The sequence below is a fragment of the Megalobrama amblycephala genome, linkage group LG9 (assembly GCF_018812025.1).
Source record: "Megalobrama amblycephala isolate DHTTF-2021 linkage group LG9, ASM1881202v1, whole genome shotgun sequence".
Lineage (NCBI taxonomy): Eukaryota > Metazoa > Chordata > Actinopteri > Cypriniformes > Xenocyprididae > Megalobrama > Megalobrama amblycephala.
The window spans coordinates 12382769-12402969 of record NC_063052.1 but is presented as its reverse complement, the minus strand read 5'-3'; the positions used below and the strand labels follow the sequence as shown (position 1 = coordinate 12402969).

The window sequence follows — 20201 nt, the reverse complement described above, 5'->3', positions numbered from 1 at the left end:
GCATTCGTGCAGCGGTTGTGTTGGTTTCTTAGCGAGGAGGATGTACCATAGATTATGTAATGCAAAGAGGATTAAAGCTCATATTTTTGTTCATTCTCTCTGTCTTTTCCATCCAGCGAGGACGTGTGCAAACATGGCTTCACGGTCATCGTGGACATGCGTGGCTCCAAGTGGGATTCCATCAAGCCTCTCCTGAAGATCCTGCAGGAATCGTTTCCCTGCTGCATTCACGTCGCCCTCATCATCAAACCAGACAACTTCTGGCAAAAACAGAGGACCAACTTCGGCAGCTCCAAGTTTGAGTTTGAGGTACAGGACCGTTCAGTGTCATCTTTTGATAAATGAGTGTGTCTTACTCGTAGGGGTGTGTTGGAGGGCGTAGCTGGATGTGGATGTTGATGCTGTCAGAGCTCTGTCAGTGCTTTTAATATACTAAAATTAGTGCTGTTCTGTTAATCCGGTTTATTAGTGTTAAAATTATACTTTTGGTTATTATGGTGTTTTGAAAGAATACAAATATAGCAGATTATTCTCACAATCCTCTGAAATATGAAGTGAAACCTCGCCGCTGCATTTCACTTCATCTTATTAATTAATAATCTGCGGGTTTGTCTGTGACATCCGATCTGTGTTGGTGTGAGCGTGTGAAGGTGGATCTGGCCGTGTGGGAGTGTGTGGGTGTTGATGTTCTGTCTCTGTGTGTGTGTGTGTGGGTTGACTCGGTGAATGTAAATGTGGCTGCAGCAGAAATGCTTTTTTGGCATATTTTTCTGCATTTGTTATGTATCGAGGAGGTGTTGGTGCAACTTTTTCGTTCACAGAGCCGTCAGAGTGGCTTGTTTTTATTTGAGCGCTGTGGTGTTTGTTTTTATTGGAGGAGAAGCTTTTGTGCGTGTGTTTGTGTGTGCGTGTGTTCAGTTTGACAGCACATGTGGAACAAAATGATGGCTCATGTCACAGCTGCAGAAATTTCCACTGCAAGAGAATAACGTTTTAGATCAAATGATAATTATTATCTCAAACCTCCATGAATAAAACATGATTACGCAATTATATGAGAAAGACTAATCGGAATCTAGACTAGTATGTTGCAGTGACGTCATCATGCCGGAATTATCGTAATAAAAAAAAAAGAAGATTCTCTGTACTCTGAGCTTCACGTCACGTCCTTGGACTCAGAGAAAATGTTTGTTTCTATGGCAACGTTCATAACACCAAAAAGATCAATGTCTGTGAAGTGAATGACAGTTAATTCTTCAGTATGTCAGTTCTGCTCTGTTTTCTTCTGTGAAATACTGAAGAAAAATTAAGGGTACCAGCCAGGTAACAGTATATCAAACAGAAATGTAGAGGTAGCCAAATAATTACCTTTAACAATTGAAGCCACTACCATTTAGGTTGTTTCCATATGATGCCATGATGGACTAATGGGCGAAGTCAGGGCTTTCCAGTACAAGTAATTAGAATCATTTTGACATATTATTTCAAAAAGACAAAAGCCGTTCCTATTGCTGGATGGCTTGTTGGGATTGATATGCTGCACAGTTGGCCATAGCTTTTGAAACTATGATCACAAATGGAATCATAGCTGGTAAAAACAATTCAGGTTTCTTTCTGCTAAATATTGAACATTCTGCTGGGGAACACATTTGTATGTAAATGCTATTATATAACGAACTAGCTCCGCTATCTTCACTCTCCTTGGTAGTCTCCACATCACTTTGCTGCTCATTTGCATAAAATTAAACTTTTCTCAGCTTTGTCGAGTTGTTGGCCAACCCATCCACCAGCATCACCAGCGAATGTTGTCGATAAACTTTGCTAATTCTCATTGAACATGAATAATTTTCTGGTGCTTTGTCGCTGTCAGTGTTTAACTCCTCTTGAAGTTAATGTAAATTTTCCAAATTTAACCTAAAACTTCTTTAATAATAAAGTTTGGAATGGCGTTGTTGTAGTTAGCTAAAGCTAAAACCGTTAAAAAGTCATTTTGGTTCATTAAAATTGAAATAAAACACAAATATTAGATATGTTGTAGGGCTGGAACGACATATCGACAATTGCGAGAATACGTCTTTTTGCGTGGAGTGCGCCGACACGTCGCAATGTTTACATTCATCACTAATTCCCTTTCATGTTTCACACAATAGTGATGGGAAGTTCGGATCATTTTACTGACTCGGATCTTTGACTCTTGTTCAGCAAAATGAACAAATCTTTTTTCAAGTCTTTTTGTTCATTTCAGCAGAATATAATTGAAATATTATATGTTAATAGCCAAATTCCCCAATACATCAACTTGCGCAAACGATGATCACATTTGAATAAGAAAAAACAATAATGCAGCTATGGCCAAATTATGAGAAACACAAATGATTCATTCATTGCTTAGCTGGGTCTTCAGGTTAAGCAGTCTGTTAGTTCACCTCAACTCCCGATCCGAGTTGTTCGTTTGTTCATCACGCCACATCCCCATAGCCTGAAGCTATGCAGTCTGTACCGGTAATAGAAATTATTAGTTCACCTTCCGAGTCTTCGGGTAAGAGTCGTTTGTTCATCACAAGTTATGGAATTGAACCATCATGACAGAAATTCGCAAATTTATAAATTGTAACTGTAAGAGTGGAGAGAAAAAAAAAAAAAAAGCGTAGCTACTAAGCTTTGTTACTAAGCTTTTAAAGTCATTGATGGTAGTTTAAAATGATGGATGAACTTACTTCTCTATTGGACTAATTTGTTTAATAACACGCTGTCAATTGTGACTTTCTGGTGTACTTTGCCATCTTTGATACTGTCGCTTTGGATACCTGAATGTGGTTGTGACTTCAGTTGTTCGATGTATTTAAAGGGTTACTTCAGGATTTAGCATCAAGCTTTGTATTAGTAGAATACCACTAGTATTTTCGAATTACTGTGCTTTCCCCCTTCATATCAGCCCGAGATGAGAGATTTATGCATTTTTATTCTGTAAAAAAGCCTCCGATGACGCAAAAATCGTCATTTTGCGTCATCGGAGGCTTTTTTGGCCAGAGGCATAAAACTACAGCCAGTAATAGCAGGTAGTTCGGCATTTTTTCACCACGCCCATACATATGCGCTTTTGAGGTTACTCACGGACATAGATCAAAGATTTTATCAAAAGTGGGTGTCAATTATATTTTTAAGCTTAACATATTTTGTTATAGTCTGCACTACATCAGTGGTTCATCTCGCAAATGTATCGGTCTCTGCAGTCATCTCAACCAATACAGCAACAGGCTTTTGTGGTAACGTTAGCATAAATAGATAAATAGACTAACTCAGTTTTACAGAACAGTGGCTTTACTTTGATAACAGTCAACTTATGTGCAACTTATATGTAATTGTCTATCTAACGTTACTTTGCTAAGTTTGCAGTTTTACTGCTACCTACAACACTACATATAGGCTACTGTGTTATCAGTCTAGTATCAGCGAGTCTTACCTCTAGGCGAATACGCTTAGTACCAGATGCCCAGGCTGTTCGTCCTCTGGGAAAGTGAATATCGATCGCGGTGTCCTTCAGAATGGTTCTCTTCATTGCAAGGATATTTGGTTCGTAGTCCTCGTGCTTGAAATGGAGACTACATATTCTGCGTTTTTTTAGGTTTTCTATAACGGTGTCATCTCCAAACTTCGGGTGTTTGATGGCCCGCAGCCACTGTTTACATCGCTCCAAATCTTTAACTTAATCGGAAAATGATGGAAACTTGCTTGTCCTTTCCTGGTTTTGGGTGTACATCCAGGTACAAAGCAATTTAGCACCATTTCGCTGTAAATGTATGAACTAACTCACGATTTATAGAATTAATATGTAACAAAGCAAGCCTAGTTGTTTGAATTTTCCTGGTAATTCCGCCTGTAGGCGTGATAGGCGTGGTTTGGGCGTGGCCTCGCAGGGGCAGCAAAACAAGTGCATTCTGGGAGTTGTTGTCTTTCATCCACATTAGTCAAAAATACATTTTCTGCCTTTTCTCAGTCTAGAAAGCTCCAAATTCAAAAATAATTTCACATTTCTACTACATAAATGACCAATTTTAAATACACATTCATCTTTCCAGGGGTGAAGTACCCCTTTAAGCAGATATTTTAATGTGCTGAATTAACAAAATATCTCAAGACTCACACCTGCAAGCAAATGCTGTCGAATCACATTTGTATTACTGATAGATGCCTTTTATGTTGGGATATTTTATTTGTAAAATAAGTATTTTATGAGAAAATGTTTGAATAAAACATTGAAAGATTAATGGCAGAAGTTACGATTATTATTTATTGGTAGGTTAACTAAAGAATTAATTGACTGATCAGAAAATAATAAATAGATAAATTGTAAAAATAATCAACTAATGGGGGGGGGGGATCAATAGATTAACCAACTATAACCGACTAATCGTAAAAACAATCAATAGATTACTTGACTAATCGTAAAAACAATCAATAGATTACTCGACTAATCGTAAAAACAATAGTTCGCTACAGCCCTAAAATTTTGCCTTGGCAACTAAAATAAAATAAGTTGAATTACTAAAATGACTAAAACTGAAATAAAAATAATTGAAATTTAAATTGTTTAAACAAATTAAAAACAAAATTTAAAATTTAAAAGCTAATTTAAAATATGAATAAATACTAATAATAGTATATAAACCATACTAAAATGGAAAAACTAAATGGAGGTGAGATATTCCCATGCTTCTGCCTTTTAGATCCTCTGGCCAATCACAGGTCAACATGCTGGGGTCACTTGCATATAAATTCCCCAATCGCCCCTTTTCGACCGCTTTTCTTACCTCACAACACTGAGAAATTGTGCATGGATTGCAGTGGGAGGATCAGAAGCACTCCCTGCCATCTGGTGGTCCATGTAAGTCCAAACAAGTGTTGAGCACAACACATGATGAAATGTTTCTGGTGGGCAGGGTCAAGGAATTTGTCATAAGAACGGCTGCAAGCTCTCATCTCGCCCACTGCTCATGACATGCCACATTTCTCACAATTACTGAACAACAAAATATGAGCACAAGGCAAAAAAAGCAAATGCACTCCATAACTCGCATTATTCTCATTGCGCTTAATGGATTAATGGACAGCGTGCTTGTGTTGATGTGTGTCTGTGAAAGGCTGCAGATGCAGGACTTGAATTGATGAATAGGTTTAGACTGCTTTTACCTTGAATTCACAAAAGAGACACACACCTCCGCTCTCTCCTCTTTCGCGGCTTTGATGAAGCCTACTCGCGCACATTTGATTTTTTTACTGTCCTCCCATCTATTCATCTGTAGAAAGAAAAACAGACTGTTTTTTAGTCCTTTTGGGTAGAGCACACTAATATGATCAGAAATGGATGAATGGAAGAATGGACATTTTTGTCTTAATACTTAGAGTTGCACTTGCGTCAGTGTTATTAACTAAATCTAGAACCAATAAAAAATGTTTTTGTTAATTGGCAAAAAGCTGTAATAAAATAATTTGAAGTACTAAAATGACTAAAACTGATATAAAGCTAATTAGAAATATTTTTAAAACTAATACAATGACAAAATTATATATAGCTGCGATCAGCGATTATCAGGGTTCAAGCGCTTTAAGGCCTTTAAGCACATGCGTAAAAAGGTATTATATTTTAATAAGCAAGCCAGTAACCACCTGAAAAGACCATTTACAGCCAATACAGGCAATTTACCATAGGAAATATATAGTTTTTAAAGCTTTTTAACAGTTATCGAGGTTGAGCCAAAAACCTAGGACTAGTGCGCCAAAGCTGGCTTTTGAAAAAAAATCTCCAATATTTAACGAACGATTCGATGAACAGAGGCGGTCCTAGAGGCAGAGTTGCTCAGAATGAGGACTTCTACCATGTGGTACGAATGTGGTGGGCGTGTGCGAAAAATCACGTGATACACAATCCTTTACGCATGTGAAAAACACGAAGACGCCCCCCAGTGGCTGATTTCTTTCTAATTTTTCACAGGCCTCTAGGGCTGTGAGTCAATCAGGCCCAGCGAATTTCATTCCAATCTGCCTCCGTTAACCTTGTCTGAAAGCTGCTCAAACTTCATTGGCCAACGGCGGATGTTTTTTGAGATGCTTCAATGTCCACATAGACAATGATGACACTTCGGACAAAGACACTGCATGCCAATTTTCAAGTTGATCAGACTAACGGTGAAGTAGTTACAGCCATTTTCATGGTTTTTTTTTTTGCTGTTATAGCGCCATCAAGTGGCATACAGTGTCCAATCTCTCCCAAAGTTCACATGTGTGGTAAAAGTATTCAGCCAATATTCAGTTAATCACAGTGCCACCTGCTGGCAACAGGACGTGGCATGCATTACACTGCAGTTCACTTCCAGAAACACATTTCAATATGCCACGAACTACCAAAAATGCTAGAAACACGTTAAATCATGTGAAACTTGCCGAAGAGCTAATGTATGCGATTATGCCACGAAACAGGAAGTTATTGTAACTCAAGCATACAATGTCGATCAGCTCTAAATTTCACATGTTTGATAATAGTCCTGGCCTGAAGACATTTTCATGGCAGTATTTAGTTATAGTCAAAGCGCCACCTGTTGGCAGCAGGCAGTGTGGCACTTTGAAATGACTTTGCCGTAATTTTTCTGTATTTACTCGCTTACATGCATGTCGCCCACTGTTCATAGATTTCCTGAGGTCACCGGGTGGCGAAGAGTGGTGCGAGGGCCCTTTCATCACTGCTTGCAGCTTGAATTCATTTTATAGTTCTAGTTCTTGGTGTAAATGGGCCTTTATGCTTGGTAGCCCCACCCACTGTGAAATCTTATTGGTCAAAAAAAATGTTCTGATTGGATGTGGTTGAGTTTTGCCTCAGTTTCAAGTTCCACATAGATTTGTCGCTGGACACTTGACGGACGCTTGGAGCATAGTGTAAGCCAAAGTTTATTGTTTTAAAGATTTTGGAAATATACATATTTCTTATACATGCATGTACATTACAGATTTATAACCTGAGGCTCTTCAGGTAGTTCAGAGCTGACTGCTGGTTTGTATTACTGCAGTGCTGCTGGTGATATCGCCCTTTCTGACGCCCTCAGGCTTCATGCTGGGAGTCTGTCTGTCTCTAGGTAGTTTGGACCTCAGGCGGTCCCTGAGTGGCTGTATGAAATTAGATTTATGCCCCCGGTTAAAAATAGCTGTCCCACCTTGCTGGTCATTAACGGAGCCTGGAACGGCTGCATCAATTCACATAGGTTTTAGGACATTAGGAAGTCATATCGTGCATTGTAGTGTTGTTCATATTGATTCATTTTCATATTCCACCCCAGTCCTTTCTCTCTACCCTTAATGTCCATTTTCTGTTCTTTTCATTCCTCCATCTCGCCCACCTTCAGACCACAATGGTTTCCTTGGAGGGCTTATCTAAAGTGGTGGACCCGTCCCAGTTGACGCCCGACTTTGAGGGCAGCCTGGACTACAACCATGAAGAGTGGATCGAGATCCGGGTGGCCTTCGAAGACTTCACAGGCAACGCTCGGCACCTGCTCGCCCGTCTGGAGGAGATGCAAGAAACGGTCACACGCAAAGACTTCCCGCAGGACCTGGAGGGAGCCCGGCGCATGATAGAGGAGCACGCGGCATTGAAGAAGAGGGTGATGAAGGCTCCCATGGAGGAGGTGGACAGCGAGGGCCAAAGGCTGCTGCAGAGGATTCAAAGCAGCGAGAGCTACGCTAACCGAACTGTGCCTGTGCCGCCGGGGCAGAGGGAAGGGCAGGGACAGCCCAACGCTGACACCCAGGGCCTGGTGCCCCGCATTTCAGCCCTACTAGAGAAACTGCACAGCACCCGGCAGAACCTGCACCAGGCCTGGCACGTCCGCAAGCTGCAGTTGGACCAGTGCTTCCAACTCAGGCTTTTCGAGCAGGATGCTGAAAAGGTGAGATCCACACATGCACACCCAAGACACATGAAGAATTACAGTCTATATGCTATTTTTCATTGTTTTATATGCTATTTTTCATTGTTTGCATATTTTACAGTATTTATGCCACAATGATGATGAACACGAGAGGTGTTTTTCACACATCCCTCAAAAAAACCTAATATTTCACTTAAAGTAATGCGCTTAACAATGGAAACGAATAGGGCAAGGCAAATAAAATCAAATAGTCAAAAAGACGCATTAATATTCTAAGTGTGATAAAATTGCTTGCTAACGTTTTCTAGTTTATGTAACTTTCACATGATACACGCATAGATGAAAGAGAAAAACATTTTATATAGAGGCAAATCCAAACACAGGAATTACATTGACAAATAACATTTTATTTTTTACTTTACTATTGTTAATAATTTATTTTATACAATATTTTATTAGTAGTATTTTAGTAATTATTAGTAATTAGTTATATTTTATATTAGTTTATATTATAGCAATATTTTTTGTTATTAATAATTTATTTTACGTGATATTTTATATTACATATTTAAAATATAATATATAAATTGCATAAAAAATAAATAATTAATTATTATATAAAATATAAAATATTTTATATAATATATATATATATATATATATATATATATATATATATATATATATATATATATATATATATATATATATATATATATATATTTTTTTTTTTTTTTAATTTTGTCATTTTATTTCATTTCATTTTAGTATTGGGTCAAGTGAAAATTATTTTCTTAATTGATATTATGCCACAAATGTTGTCAATACAGCTAACTTGTGTTATGATAAAGCTGCTTTTTTCAAACATTTTTTATTTTATATTTTTTCTTAGCATGTTAATCTAGATTATAGTTAGATACAAGCATAAATAAAAGAAAAAAAACTTTTTATATAGAGGCAAATCCAAACACAGGAATTACATCATTGGCAAATAACATTTTATTTTTGATTTTATTATTATTAATAATTTATTTTATACAATATTTTATATTAGTAATATTTTAGTAATTATTAGTACTTAGTAATATTTTATATTAGTATGTATTTTAAATATTACTTGTAACATTTTATTTTTGGTTATTTTATATAATATTTTATATTAGAAATTTAAAATGTTATATATATATATAAGACTATTTTTGTACATTTATTTTATATAATTTTTATATTATTAGATATTTAATATATATAATATTTTATATAATTATTATTTTATTTATATTATGTCATTTTATTTTAATTCATCGTAGTGTTGGGTCAAGTGAAAATATTTTTTTTTTAATTGATGATATGCCACAAATGTTGTCAATACAGCTAATTTGTGTTATGACAAAGCTGCTTTTTTTCCAAACAAGTTTTATTTATTTATTTATTTATTTATTTTATCATTTTAATCTAGATTATAGTATAGCATTTTAAGAATTATGTATTAATTTAAATACTTTGCAATCGTCCTGCAGCCCCCATGAAAGTTTGCCAAGGCCCCCTAGTGGGCCCCGGCCTCCTAAATTGAAGCAAACCTTGTGTTTTAATTCTATCTGGATCTGTGCACATATTGACAGAAGTTCTCACTAATTCGTCTCAATGTTTCTCATAGTGGGTGGAAGATTTGCATGTTGCTAGGAAACCAGCAGCTATTCTTTGCTCCTGAGAAATGGGTCATTTTTATGATTTTCTATTTTTAGCAATTTCAGCTGTATGAACACATCGACGCACGTGTTCAGATGTGCACCCATCCGGATATCTTAATTACAAACATACACATACACTAAACCTGCTTCCAGTCAAATGTGTGCCTGACGTGTGTGTGATTGCTGTATCTCTGCAGATGTTTGACTGGATCATGCACAACAAAGGGCTGTTTCTGGCTGGATACACTGAGATCGGCAACAACCACCCCCACGCCATGGAGCTGCAGACCCAGCACAACCACTTTGCCATGAACTGCATGGTGAGAAGATTTCAACTAGAGTTACATAAACTCCAGTAAAAACTGTGTGCAAAACATTTTCACGAAAGATTGAAAATGTCATTAATTACATTTACATGAACAATTTTTTTGTTTTTTATTGAATCCAAACATAGTGTTTACATGAACACATAAATAATTGCATTTGATGTCCGTGTTTAAATGTCACAAGCTTCAAATGAGAATTGATCATTTTGGCTGCGTGAGATTCTCCAGCTTTGTTGTTGTTGTACTAATCCGATTAAAAACGGATTATTAGGGTCCATGTAAACGCAGCTACTGTTCCATTCCGTAATATTCCCACAGCGGAAACCCTTATGCACACATTGCCATTTCCTTTCACTCACTGACTAAACTAGAATTTTCTTCCATTTAAGCTGCGTAATGGTTTGCGTTTGACAATGTAAGAGCTGATTCTTTATTCAGTCATGGTGACTCATCGTATAATCAGAGGTGAAGCATAGACCGTGATCCACCTAAGTGCTTCCTGTTTGGGTGGCTGCCCACCAGCTGTGGGCCCTATAAGGGGCGTCCTTTAAAAATCCCCATTACTGTAGGGAGAAGTATTGATCACTTCCTGCATATTGAGCTGTGGTAAGTCTTCAAATGTTGGTGTAAAAGTTTAATGATAGCATTAATTTACTTACGTTATAAGCCATCAAGAACAGTGTGGATAAGTAATTTAACAATCAAAATATTAAAATAATTTAAATATTATTAAAATAATTTAAATATTTTAAATATGAGGGAAGAACAAAACATTAAACTTGCTTTAGGTATTTATCTGACTAAATTATTCTGCAAAAAAAAAAAAAGGTAAACTGCAGCTACAGGTTTTATTGTAATAAGCAGGCATAGAACAAATGCATAGAAATGCATAGCAAAACAAAACACTCACAGGAAAAAGCAAACATTATCAGTAGTTAATATTTTGTTGGTTCTCTTGTTTTGGCATGTGTTCATAATTTCTTTGTATGACAGCCTAATCAAAAATTATGTCGGCACAATTTAAACAAATAAAACTGACTACAACTATTGACTACAAGCACAACTAGCAATATGCTTACAAAATCTTTAACAGTTCTTTTTATAATACAGTAGTGAACATTTGAAGTGGATCAAAACCTTTCATCAAAGTTGTCCTAAAACCTTCTTCTTAGGGCAACTTTGAACTTTTTTTGATCCACTTCAAATGTTGACTACTATATTTGAATAAAGGGTGAAGCTGTCAATTTTCCAAGGCCAGACATCACTTTTGGCCACTACTGTGTTGGCATTGTGGCTGGTAGTAATTTCTTTTGTTGTTGTCGTGTCCTGCAGAATGTTTACGTGAACATAAACCGCATCATGTCGGTGGGGAACCGTCTGTTGGAGGCGGGCCACTATGCGTCCCAGCAGATCAAACAGATCTCAGGTCAGCTGGAGCAGGAGTGGAAGGCCTTTGCTGCTGCGCTGGATGAGAGGAGCGCCCTGCTGGAGATGTCTGCTACTTTCCACCAGAAATGCGACCAGGTCAGAGAGAACACTGCCACTTCCTCTTGTAATGATAACTGATACCATTGAGAGCTGGCGGAGAGATCAGTGTGTGTGTGTGTACGAGTTAGTTAGACTGTAGAAGATGTGATTTTTCATAATTACTTGGGGAGCAAGAGAAAAGAGGAATGGAGTTCACATGCTGTTAAAACTGAATAATAATCAGGCTTTGGCTTTGATTCATTTAAAATAACAAATCAAGCATCACACACAAACTTAAATAGCACTCTTTTTTCTTTTTCATCTTTCTTTAGTGTGTAATGTTGAGGATGAAAAAGGTCTGCAAAGTTTCAAAGTCCCTCCAGCGGGAGTGATTCTCTATATCAGTGTCACTGTTTCTGAACTCCCTGAAACGCCTCCATTGTAGTCTTGAGTTTCTTCCAGGAACAAACACTTCACAATATTCCTCATTTAAATAATTCCCGCCCAAGGCGTATGCTAAATAAAGGCCTGGTTGAGTTAGTAGAGTGTTGAAACTCACAGTTATAGCAAGGGGCGTGACATTTCCCAAACATTTCGAAGCGGTTGACGAATCACAACACACTGGTCCAGCCGACCAATCAGAGCACATTGCACTTTTCAGAAGGAGGGGCTTCATAGAGACAGAAACTAAACAGGGGTGCATTTCCCAAAAGCATCGTTAGCCTAACTAACTAACATTGCAAATTCAGTTGTTGCTAACATAGTTCAATGATTTGGTGTTTCTTGAAACCATACTTCAAACAAATATTCGCAAACTGCATCGCAGACTTGTTTGGAATGATATTTGCAAATATCATGATATTTGCTGAGGATAGAAGAAGAGTTTCTTGTTTTTATGACATGCGGACTTAATAAATCGATATCTTGAGCAAAACAAGCAAGCTGACATTAAAGGGTTAGTTCACCCCAAAATGAAAATTGTGTCATTTATTACTCACCATGTCGTTCCACATCCGTAAGACCTTCGTTCATCTTCAGAACACAAATTAAGATATTTTTGATCAAATCCAGCGATTTCAAAACACTGCTTCACGAAGCTTTGAAGCTTTATGAATCATTTGTTTCGAATCAGTGGTTGTATCAAACTGCCAAAGTCACGTGATTTCAGTAATTAAGGCTTCGTTATGTCATAAGTGTTTCGAAACATTTTGAAATTTCAATGGTTCATGTGACTTTGGCAGTTTGATACATGCTCCGAACCACTGATTCGAAACAAAAGATTTGTAAAGCTTCATGAAGCAGTGTTTTGAAATCGCCCGTCACTAGATATTGTCGAATAAAGTCGTTATTTTGTCTTTTTGGTGCACAAAAAGTATTCTCGTCGCTTCATAACATTGTAGTCACATGCACTGTTTTAAATATGGCTTTATTAGCTTTCTGGGCATCTGAAAGTGTTAATTATCTTGCTGTCAATTATCTCACTGAGCCATCGGATTTTATCAAAAATGTCGTAATTTGTGAGTAATTAATGACAGAATTTTCATTTTTGGGCGAACTAACCCTTTTAAGTACAATGTAAATCTTTTATTTCGAATATATACAAATTTCATTTACAAATTTTAGTTTGTCAAAAGATTTAAAGCACAGTTTTTGAAGAGTGCGCATGTGCGTACATGCATAAGAATCTGGAAATAAAGCTAAAATAAAGGTGAAAAATGAGAAAAAGTCCTCAGATGCCATGTCCATAGCAAAAAAAAATCCACGCATTAATTTGATCTCAAACGGATTAATTTAAAGAAGTGATTTCTCCACCACCTGCGTGACATCATTCACCAACGTGGCTGAATGACACGTTTGCGACAACACGGTTTCGGGAAACTAGTGGCTAGCTAGTTGGTTTGTTCAACGATGCATCGTACTAAGATAGTGAAGCAGCGAGTTACATCGTTGTACGCAGTTTTGACAAGTCCACCGTTTTCCAGTGGAATTGGGCTACTTTAACACTGTTGCTGCGGCTTGTTTTTCATGTCCGCAGGTTGAAGTGTAGCCTGACTACGTCAGACTTCCTACTTCCGCTCAATTTCATTTCGCTTCTGTACTCAGTCTGATACAGCGTCATAGCTTTGTGTTTGCCACCGGTCTGGAAACAGCCGGGCCAATCAATGAACAGAGGGCGGGCTGAGAGCCGTGACGTAGATGCTAAGCGCCGAGTTTTACATTGTAGGTTAGAGAAATCGAAAACCGAAACGACCGCGGAAATGGGAAACGAGACACGGGATGCAAACTTCGGGATGCATTAACTTCGCATAATCTGCAAAAGTCGTTTACAGCCATGTTCACTCCGGTATTTCGCTCACATCATCATGTGTTTACAACAGGTTTACAGTGGAAGTTCAATCATAGATTTGAGTTCGATGCATGATGTCTGTGCTTCGATGCGGCTGTACAGGCGGATAACATACGTCATAACTAAACGTATCTGATTGGCTTACGGGTAACCAATGATTTTAAACTTCAGACAAGCGTCCCCTAGCGAGAGAGAAAACACTTCTCTATTATGCCATTCCAGACTCTGTCTACGAAGCAAAGTGAAGTAGCAGAGTCTGGTATTACCAGGCTAGTTGAAGTGACCCCAAATAACATGATATTTAGCCTCTGGAATGTGAATTTTACCAGGGGAACCCTGCCAAAAACGCACATTTTACCCCCAGAATGCAATTTTTACTGGAGGACACCCCCTGAAGCGGTGATTGAGTAGCAATTGGGTGGGTTTTGTTGTGAAAGCCTGGCAACCTGGCAATGTCAAATATGGGAAAAATAAGGTGCTTTTTGAACATTCAAGCATGGAAATCTATTCTAATAGAGCCCCAAAACAATCAATACTTTGTAAAAAGGCATAATAGAGTTTGAAGTTAGCATGTTGCTATGCTAACTGCACAATACTCTCAGTGAAATATAATTATACTGAGCATTTTTATAGATAACTTAATTTTTAATTAAATATAATGAACGTTTGTTTTTAATCAGCATTTATAATCCTTTTATTTTTATTGTAAATATTCACTTGTTCTTTCTGAAAGTGAAAAAAACACACATTTCCAAAAAGTCTGATATTTTGCAAGACTGCAGTAGAAGAGGACCGGTGAATAAAATATTCCTCTCACACATGCAGTGTTTTTATAGAGGGGCTGTATCAACAAGAAGAGATTTTTATTCCTTTGAGCATCAGCACAACTGCCAGTCTGGAGGCAGCCTGGTTTGGGCTGTCCTCATGCATGAGATTCTGTTTGAGTTGAGGAACCAGACTATCAGCCTCGTTCTGCTCTTCATCTCTGAGAAAGAGTGGGATGAGATGAAAGACAATTTGATTTGAATTGATATTCAGAGTGCAGCATAGGAAGCTTGTCTCTCATCATGCCCTGCTTTTGCCCTTATTAGCTTTAATTCACTCCAGTTCGTTTGATGTCAGAGGTCTATATGGACATGATATACCAGAATATACAGACAAATATGCCTATTATGCCAAACATTGTGAGACATTTTATTTAGAAGAACTCGCCTTTATTTTGAAATGTTCTTCATATTTAAAGGTCTTGAAATTAATTGATTGTTGAATATTTAGTGTGGGATCTTGTTCTGAAGTGAAAATAATGTATTATACTGTTGTTAATGTGTGTATATCTGTGTCTTTCTGCAGTACATGAGTAATGTGGACTCGTGGTGTAAAGCGTGCGGGGAGGTGGATCTGCCCTCTGAGCTACAGGACCTGGAGGATGCCATCCACCATCACCAAGGCCTGTATGAACACATCACCGCTGCCTACTCTGAGGTACAGACCGTGCGTCTCGAAATCACTAAATTACCAGGCACTCTTGAAAAATCATTTAAGGGAACTGATCCCAAAGTAAATGGTACTAGCACATTATAGCAATTACAGGCATGTCTAGAGTGGCAATTTTAGCTAATTATATTTATTGTAAAACGCTCAGTGCTATTAAGAGTTACATTGCATATAACAATACAGCTTCATTTAATATAATAGGTTTGTGCAATTGTTTTCTCATCAGTGTCCTGCCCTCTCCCAGGTGAGCCAAGACGGAAAAGCCTTATTGGACAAACTTCAGCGCCCTTTGACCCCCGGCAGCGCTGATTCGCTGACGGCATCTGCCAATTACTCCAAGGCGGTTCACCATGTTTTGGACATCATCCATGAGGTTCTGCACCACCAGAGGCAGCTGGAGAACATCTGGCAACACCGTAAGGTCCGGCTGCATCAACGTCTGCAGCTGTGCGTGTTCCAGCAGGACGTTCAGCAGGTAAAACACACACACTCATTCACCTTAAAATACCCCGCAAGATCCACATGAGTGCAAGTGTGGTACTGAGAACTGCATGTGGCATTTCATAATACCCTTGGGAGATGAATTAAAAAGCATGGAGATGATAGGATGGAAGGATATGAGAGAGAGAGATGCAAAGAAAAGGAAGTAGAGAGCATGAATAATTGAAGGGATTCCATAGGCAACCGAGTACTGAGTTACTAAGTAGCTGTGATGTAAATTGTGATGTCTCTAACAAAATTTCTGCGGTTCAGGAGATTTCATGATTCTTTATGCCAATTTTGATATCACAAGAAAAAACAATATCCTATTGAACTCACTCCTTAATTTAAAAATGTAGTTATTTAAATGCTAATAATTAATATAAAATGTTAATGCAAAAGTCTTATTATAATTTTGGTTATATATATATATATATATATATATATATATATATATATATATATATATATATATATATATATATATATATATATACCAAAATTATAATAAGACTTTTGCATATATATATATATATATATGGGTCATTGACGGATAAGGTTTTTAAAAGTGTGAAAAAACGTATTAGAGATATAATTAATTTTTAAGTTTTATTAAGTGTTAACAATGAGATTATGTGGTTTTTATAATCAATTAACACTGCTTTTGTCATTTTTTACAAGATGGACAAAATTTGTCACTAAAAAAGTCATTCGGTTTAACTAAAATTTTGGTTTTACAGAATGACACTTTCCGGTTATACCGAATGACGATATTTATGAACAATGCTAAGAGGCTGATTTCTAGCTAGTTAGCTTGCTAGCTAGCATGGAAAAGGACAATTAAACTTTTTCTATTTAGTACAAGTTTTTAAAATATTACAACATTTTCCATTGTTTTAGAGCGGTTGCACCGAATGACCTGATGTTTCGGGACATGCGTATGAGCAAGTGAAAACATTAATTTTTCAAATAGTTAAAAGAGAGTTAGTTACTTTGCTTCATGACCATGTGGTCATTTGCAGGTGTCTGAATGATGTCACATCCTGTCACATGATACTGACCATATGACTTGATCCAAAATGGTCCTTTTCTATAGGTTACTGCGAATGACATCAATGAAATTGATTTTTCCAGACATTCTTTCTCATAACAAAGCAACGACTTCTACACAATTTTAATACCATTTTGCACTATGTTGAGATATGATTTTATAAAATCATGCCAGAATAAAAAATATATACATTTATTGCATTTTAAGATATTTTAATCACAAATGAAGTGGCTATATTGGCCTTTGGACGGTTAAACCGAATGACCTTTTGACACTTCAAAATCTTTAAAATACCTTTATATGAAGCAAAATATAATTAAAACCTTTTGGATTCAATAAAAGAGAGCTAGTTGTACTATCTTACATACTTTGGATGTCATATCTTTGTTTTTTTATTATTATTATTATTAAGGCCTTTGGACAAAAAATGACCCATCACATCATTGGTTCACTGATAATAAAGAAAGACTGATCACTAATTTTTTATTTTTCAGTTTCGACTTGTGACCGGTACTTTTGACATCCCTCAGTGTACTGCAGTGTGTCGGCAAAACATCTTACCAGCAGACGTTTTTTTTTTTTTTGAGATTCCCAAACTCATACTTCTGGGCAGGCTTTAGTTTAGCATGTAATTACTGTTACCGCTGCCTCTTTAATACAGGAGAGAAAACACCACTGCAACATCTTGGCTGAAGTGCTCTGGGATTATAATTGTTTACACGCAAACAGAAATAGTCATGCGTAATTTAAAGTCAAGGATAAGCCGCTGCCAGAGCGTATTGTACATTGTTTTCATAGGTTCAGGGCCAGTTTATTGGTGCAGAGATTGTGGTTTTCTGCAGCGAGGTGTTCGACCGAGAGAATGCAGAACGGCTAATTCTGTGGCTGAGGGAAAGTGTTGCCATGGAAACCACTATTCAGGTGCTGGGGATGCGATGAGAGGCAGAGAGGGAGAGCTAGGCTGTGAACAACACCTTTATGCATAATTTTTTTCTGTCTTGGACCTTGCAGTCTCACCTGTCATGCTATCTTGAATTGACTGCCATTAACGTAAAACCTATCTGACAGGACACATTCTCACCCCACGAAGGACTGGAAGACTCTGCCGCTGTCTCTCAAATTAATTTTCATTTTTTTCTTCTGTGTGTGTGACTAGGTTCTTGACTGGATTGAGAATCACGGTGAGGCGTTTCTCAGCAAACACACAGGGGTGGGGAAATCTCTGCATCGCGCCCGAGCCCTGCAGAAACGCCATGAAGACTTTGAGGAAGTTGCGCAGGTTTGCCATTCACTCCCACTATAAAATCCCCTCAGGTTTTATTTGAGCGGGCTTCCCTGGATTCTTCCATGCATAAATTACGTCTAAAGCACAGCTAATAAGAAGTCGCTGAGCACAGCATGACACACATTAGGGCTTGCACAACTAGTCATTTTTACTAGTCTTCTAGTCCATGGGTATATTTAATCTTTATATTACTTTATTTGATTTTATGTCACCAGTGTGACATGGATACTTGTTTCTGCCACTAAATAATAAAAAAAAAAAAAAATGAAAAGGGTAATTGCCTTTTTCCTCACAATTCTGACTTTTTTTTATCACGCAATTCTGACTTTATATCTCAGAATTCTGATTTTATATCACACAATTCTGACCTTATAACTCGCAATTATCACTTTACATCTCGCAATTCTGAGTTTATAACTCACAATTGTGACTTTATATCACACAATTCTAACTTTATATCTCGCAATTCTGACTTCATAACTCGCAATTGTGACTTTATATCTCGCAATTCTGAGGAAAAAAAGTCTTTTTTTGTGAGAGATAAATGCAATTGCGAGAAAAAAAGTCAGATCAAATTTTATGTTTTATTTTATGGAGGAAACAAGCTTCCATAGTGACATCGTATTTTCTGGACTTTAAGTTGCAATTTTGATAACACTTTATTTAAATAGCCCACTTTAGACATTCTACTAACTATAGGTAACTTTGCAACTACATGTCAACTAGCAGTTATTAGAGTATTAGTAGACTGTCTGCTTAATATCTGCTAACACTTTATTTTGATTCTCCCCAACAGAATTTTACTGACTATAAGTAACTTTGCAACTACATATCAACTAACTATCATTAATTTGCAGCTACATGTCAAAAAACTCTCGTTACAGTATTACTAGACTGTTAAGTTAGGATTAGTAAAATAAGTTGACATGTAGTTGCAAAGTTACTTATAGTATGAACACCACTGTAAATTGTTACGCACTGCTATTTTACACTATTTCTGAATGAAATAATAAAATGTAACATACACTGGTGCGACTTATCTGTGTGTTTTCTTTTCAACAATGCAATTTTGACCCGTTGCAGCTTATTTTCATAAAATACTGTAGTCAGTTCCAAAATGCATTGATGTGAAATGTTCTTATCGGTTGACATGAGCATCATTGTCATAGTCCGTATGTGTCTTTTCTTTATCAGAATACATACACAAATGCTGATAAGCTGCTTGAAGCTGCAGAGCAGTTGGCCCAGACGGGCGAGTGTGACCCGGAGGAGATCTATCAGGCCGCCCATCAGCTGGAGGACCGGATCCAGGACTTTGTAAGGCGTGTCGAGCAGCGAAAGGTCTTGCTGGACATGTCAGTGGCTTTCCACACCCATGTTAAGGAGGTAAGACCTAGGGATGGATAGGATGGTTGAGTAGATTTAGATTGGATTAAAAAATAGTTAACTAAAAGTTAACTATTTTTTATTTTTTTGTGTGGTGGTAGTGCTTTATAGGGGTCAAATGAAAAAGACACATCCTCTTGGGGACAGGTTCAGCATATGCTAGACTGTCAGAGTGTTAAAATCTCTCACAGAAGTTTAATTCTTCTTCTTTAAATCACCTCTGGAGAGCAGCAATAAAAGCACAGCTTTTGTAACAAATTAATCACCGTCAACAATAAACTTCAAAACAGTTTGCTTCATTCCTCAGATCACCTGCTCTGAGCAATGTTCCTGCTTTTATGCATAATGTGCAGGTTTTTTGCGACTACTATGGTTTTTGTGCAGGAAAAGGATGTAGATATTTATATATTTATCATGCTTATTTGTTATTTATTTGTCATGTTTTGTGTGTGTGTGTTTGGGCCATGAGTGTTGCATATTTAATATGCTATGCCAAGTAAAAAAATAGTTGTATATTTTCAAGAGTCTGAAAGCATGTAGTTTTACACATTTGCCCAAGAACCTGATATGTTAAACAGGACCTATTATGCTTTTTTACATGTTCACCTTTCTTTAGTGTCTAATGTTGCTGTTTGAGCATGAAAAAGGTCTGCAAAGATACAAAGTCCCTCCAGCAGGAGTTATTCTCTATATCAGTGTCACTGTTTCTGAACTCCCTGAAACGCCTCCATTGTAGTCTTGAGTTTTCTTCCGGG

General features: G+C 37.2%; 1 protein-coding gene across 1 annotated transcript in view; it reads left to right on the top strand.

Annotated features, from left to right (window-relative positions):
• The window catches only part of trioa (trio Rho guanine nucleotide exchange factor a), a 129298-nt gene that overhangs the window by 63614 nt on the left and 45483 nt on the right, over positions 1–20201 (top strand). Inside the window, 8 exon segments of the mRNA XM_048201608.1 lie at positions 117–309; positions 7395–7937; positions 9808–9930; positions 11269–11460; positions 15101–15232; positions 15489–15719; positions 17932–18054; positions 19255–19446. Coding sequence (XP_048057565.1) covers positions 117–309; positions 7395–7937; positions 9808–9930; positions 11269–11460; positions 15101–15232; positions 15489–15719; positions 17932–18054; positions 19255–19446 — 1729 coding nt within the window.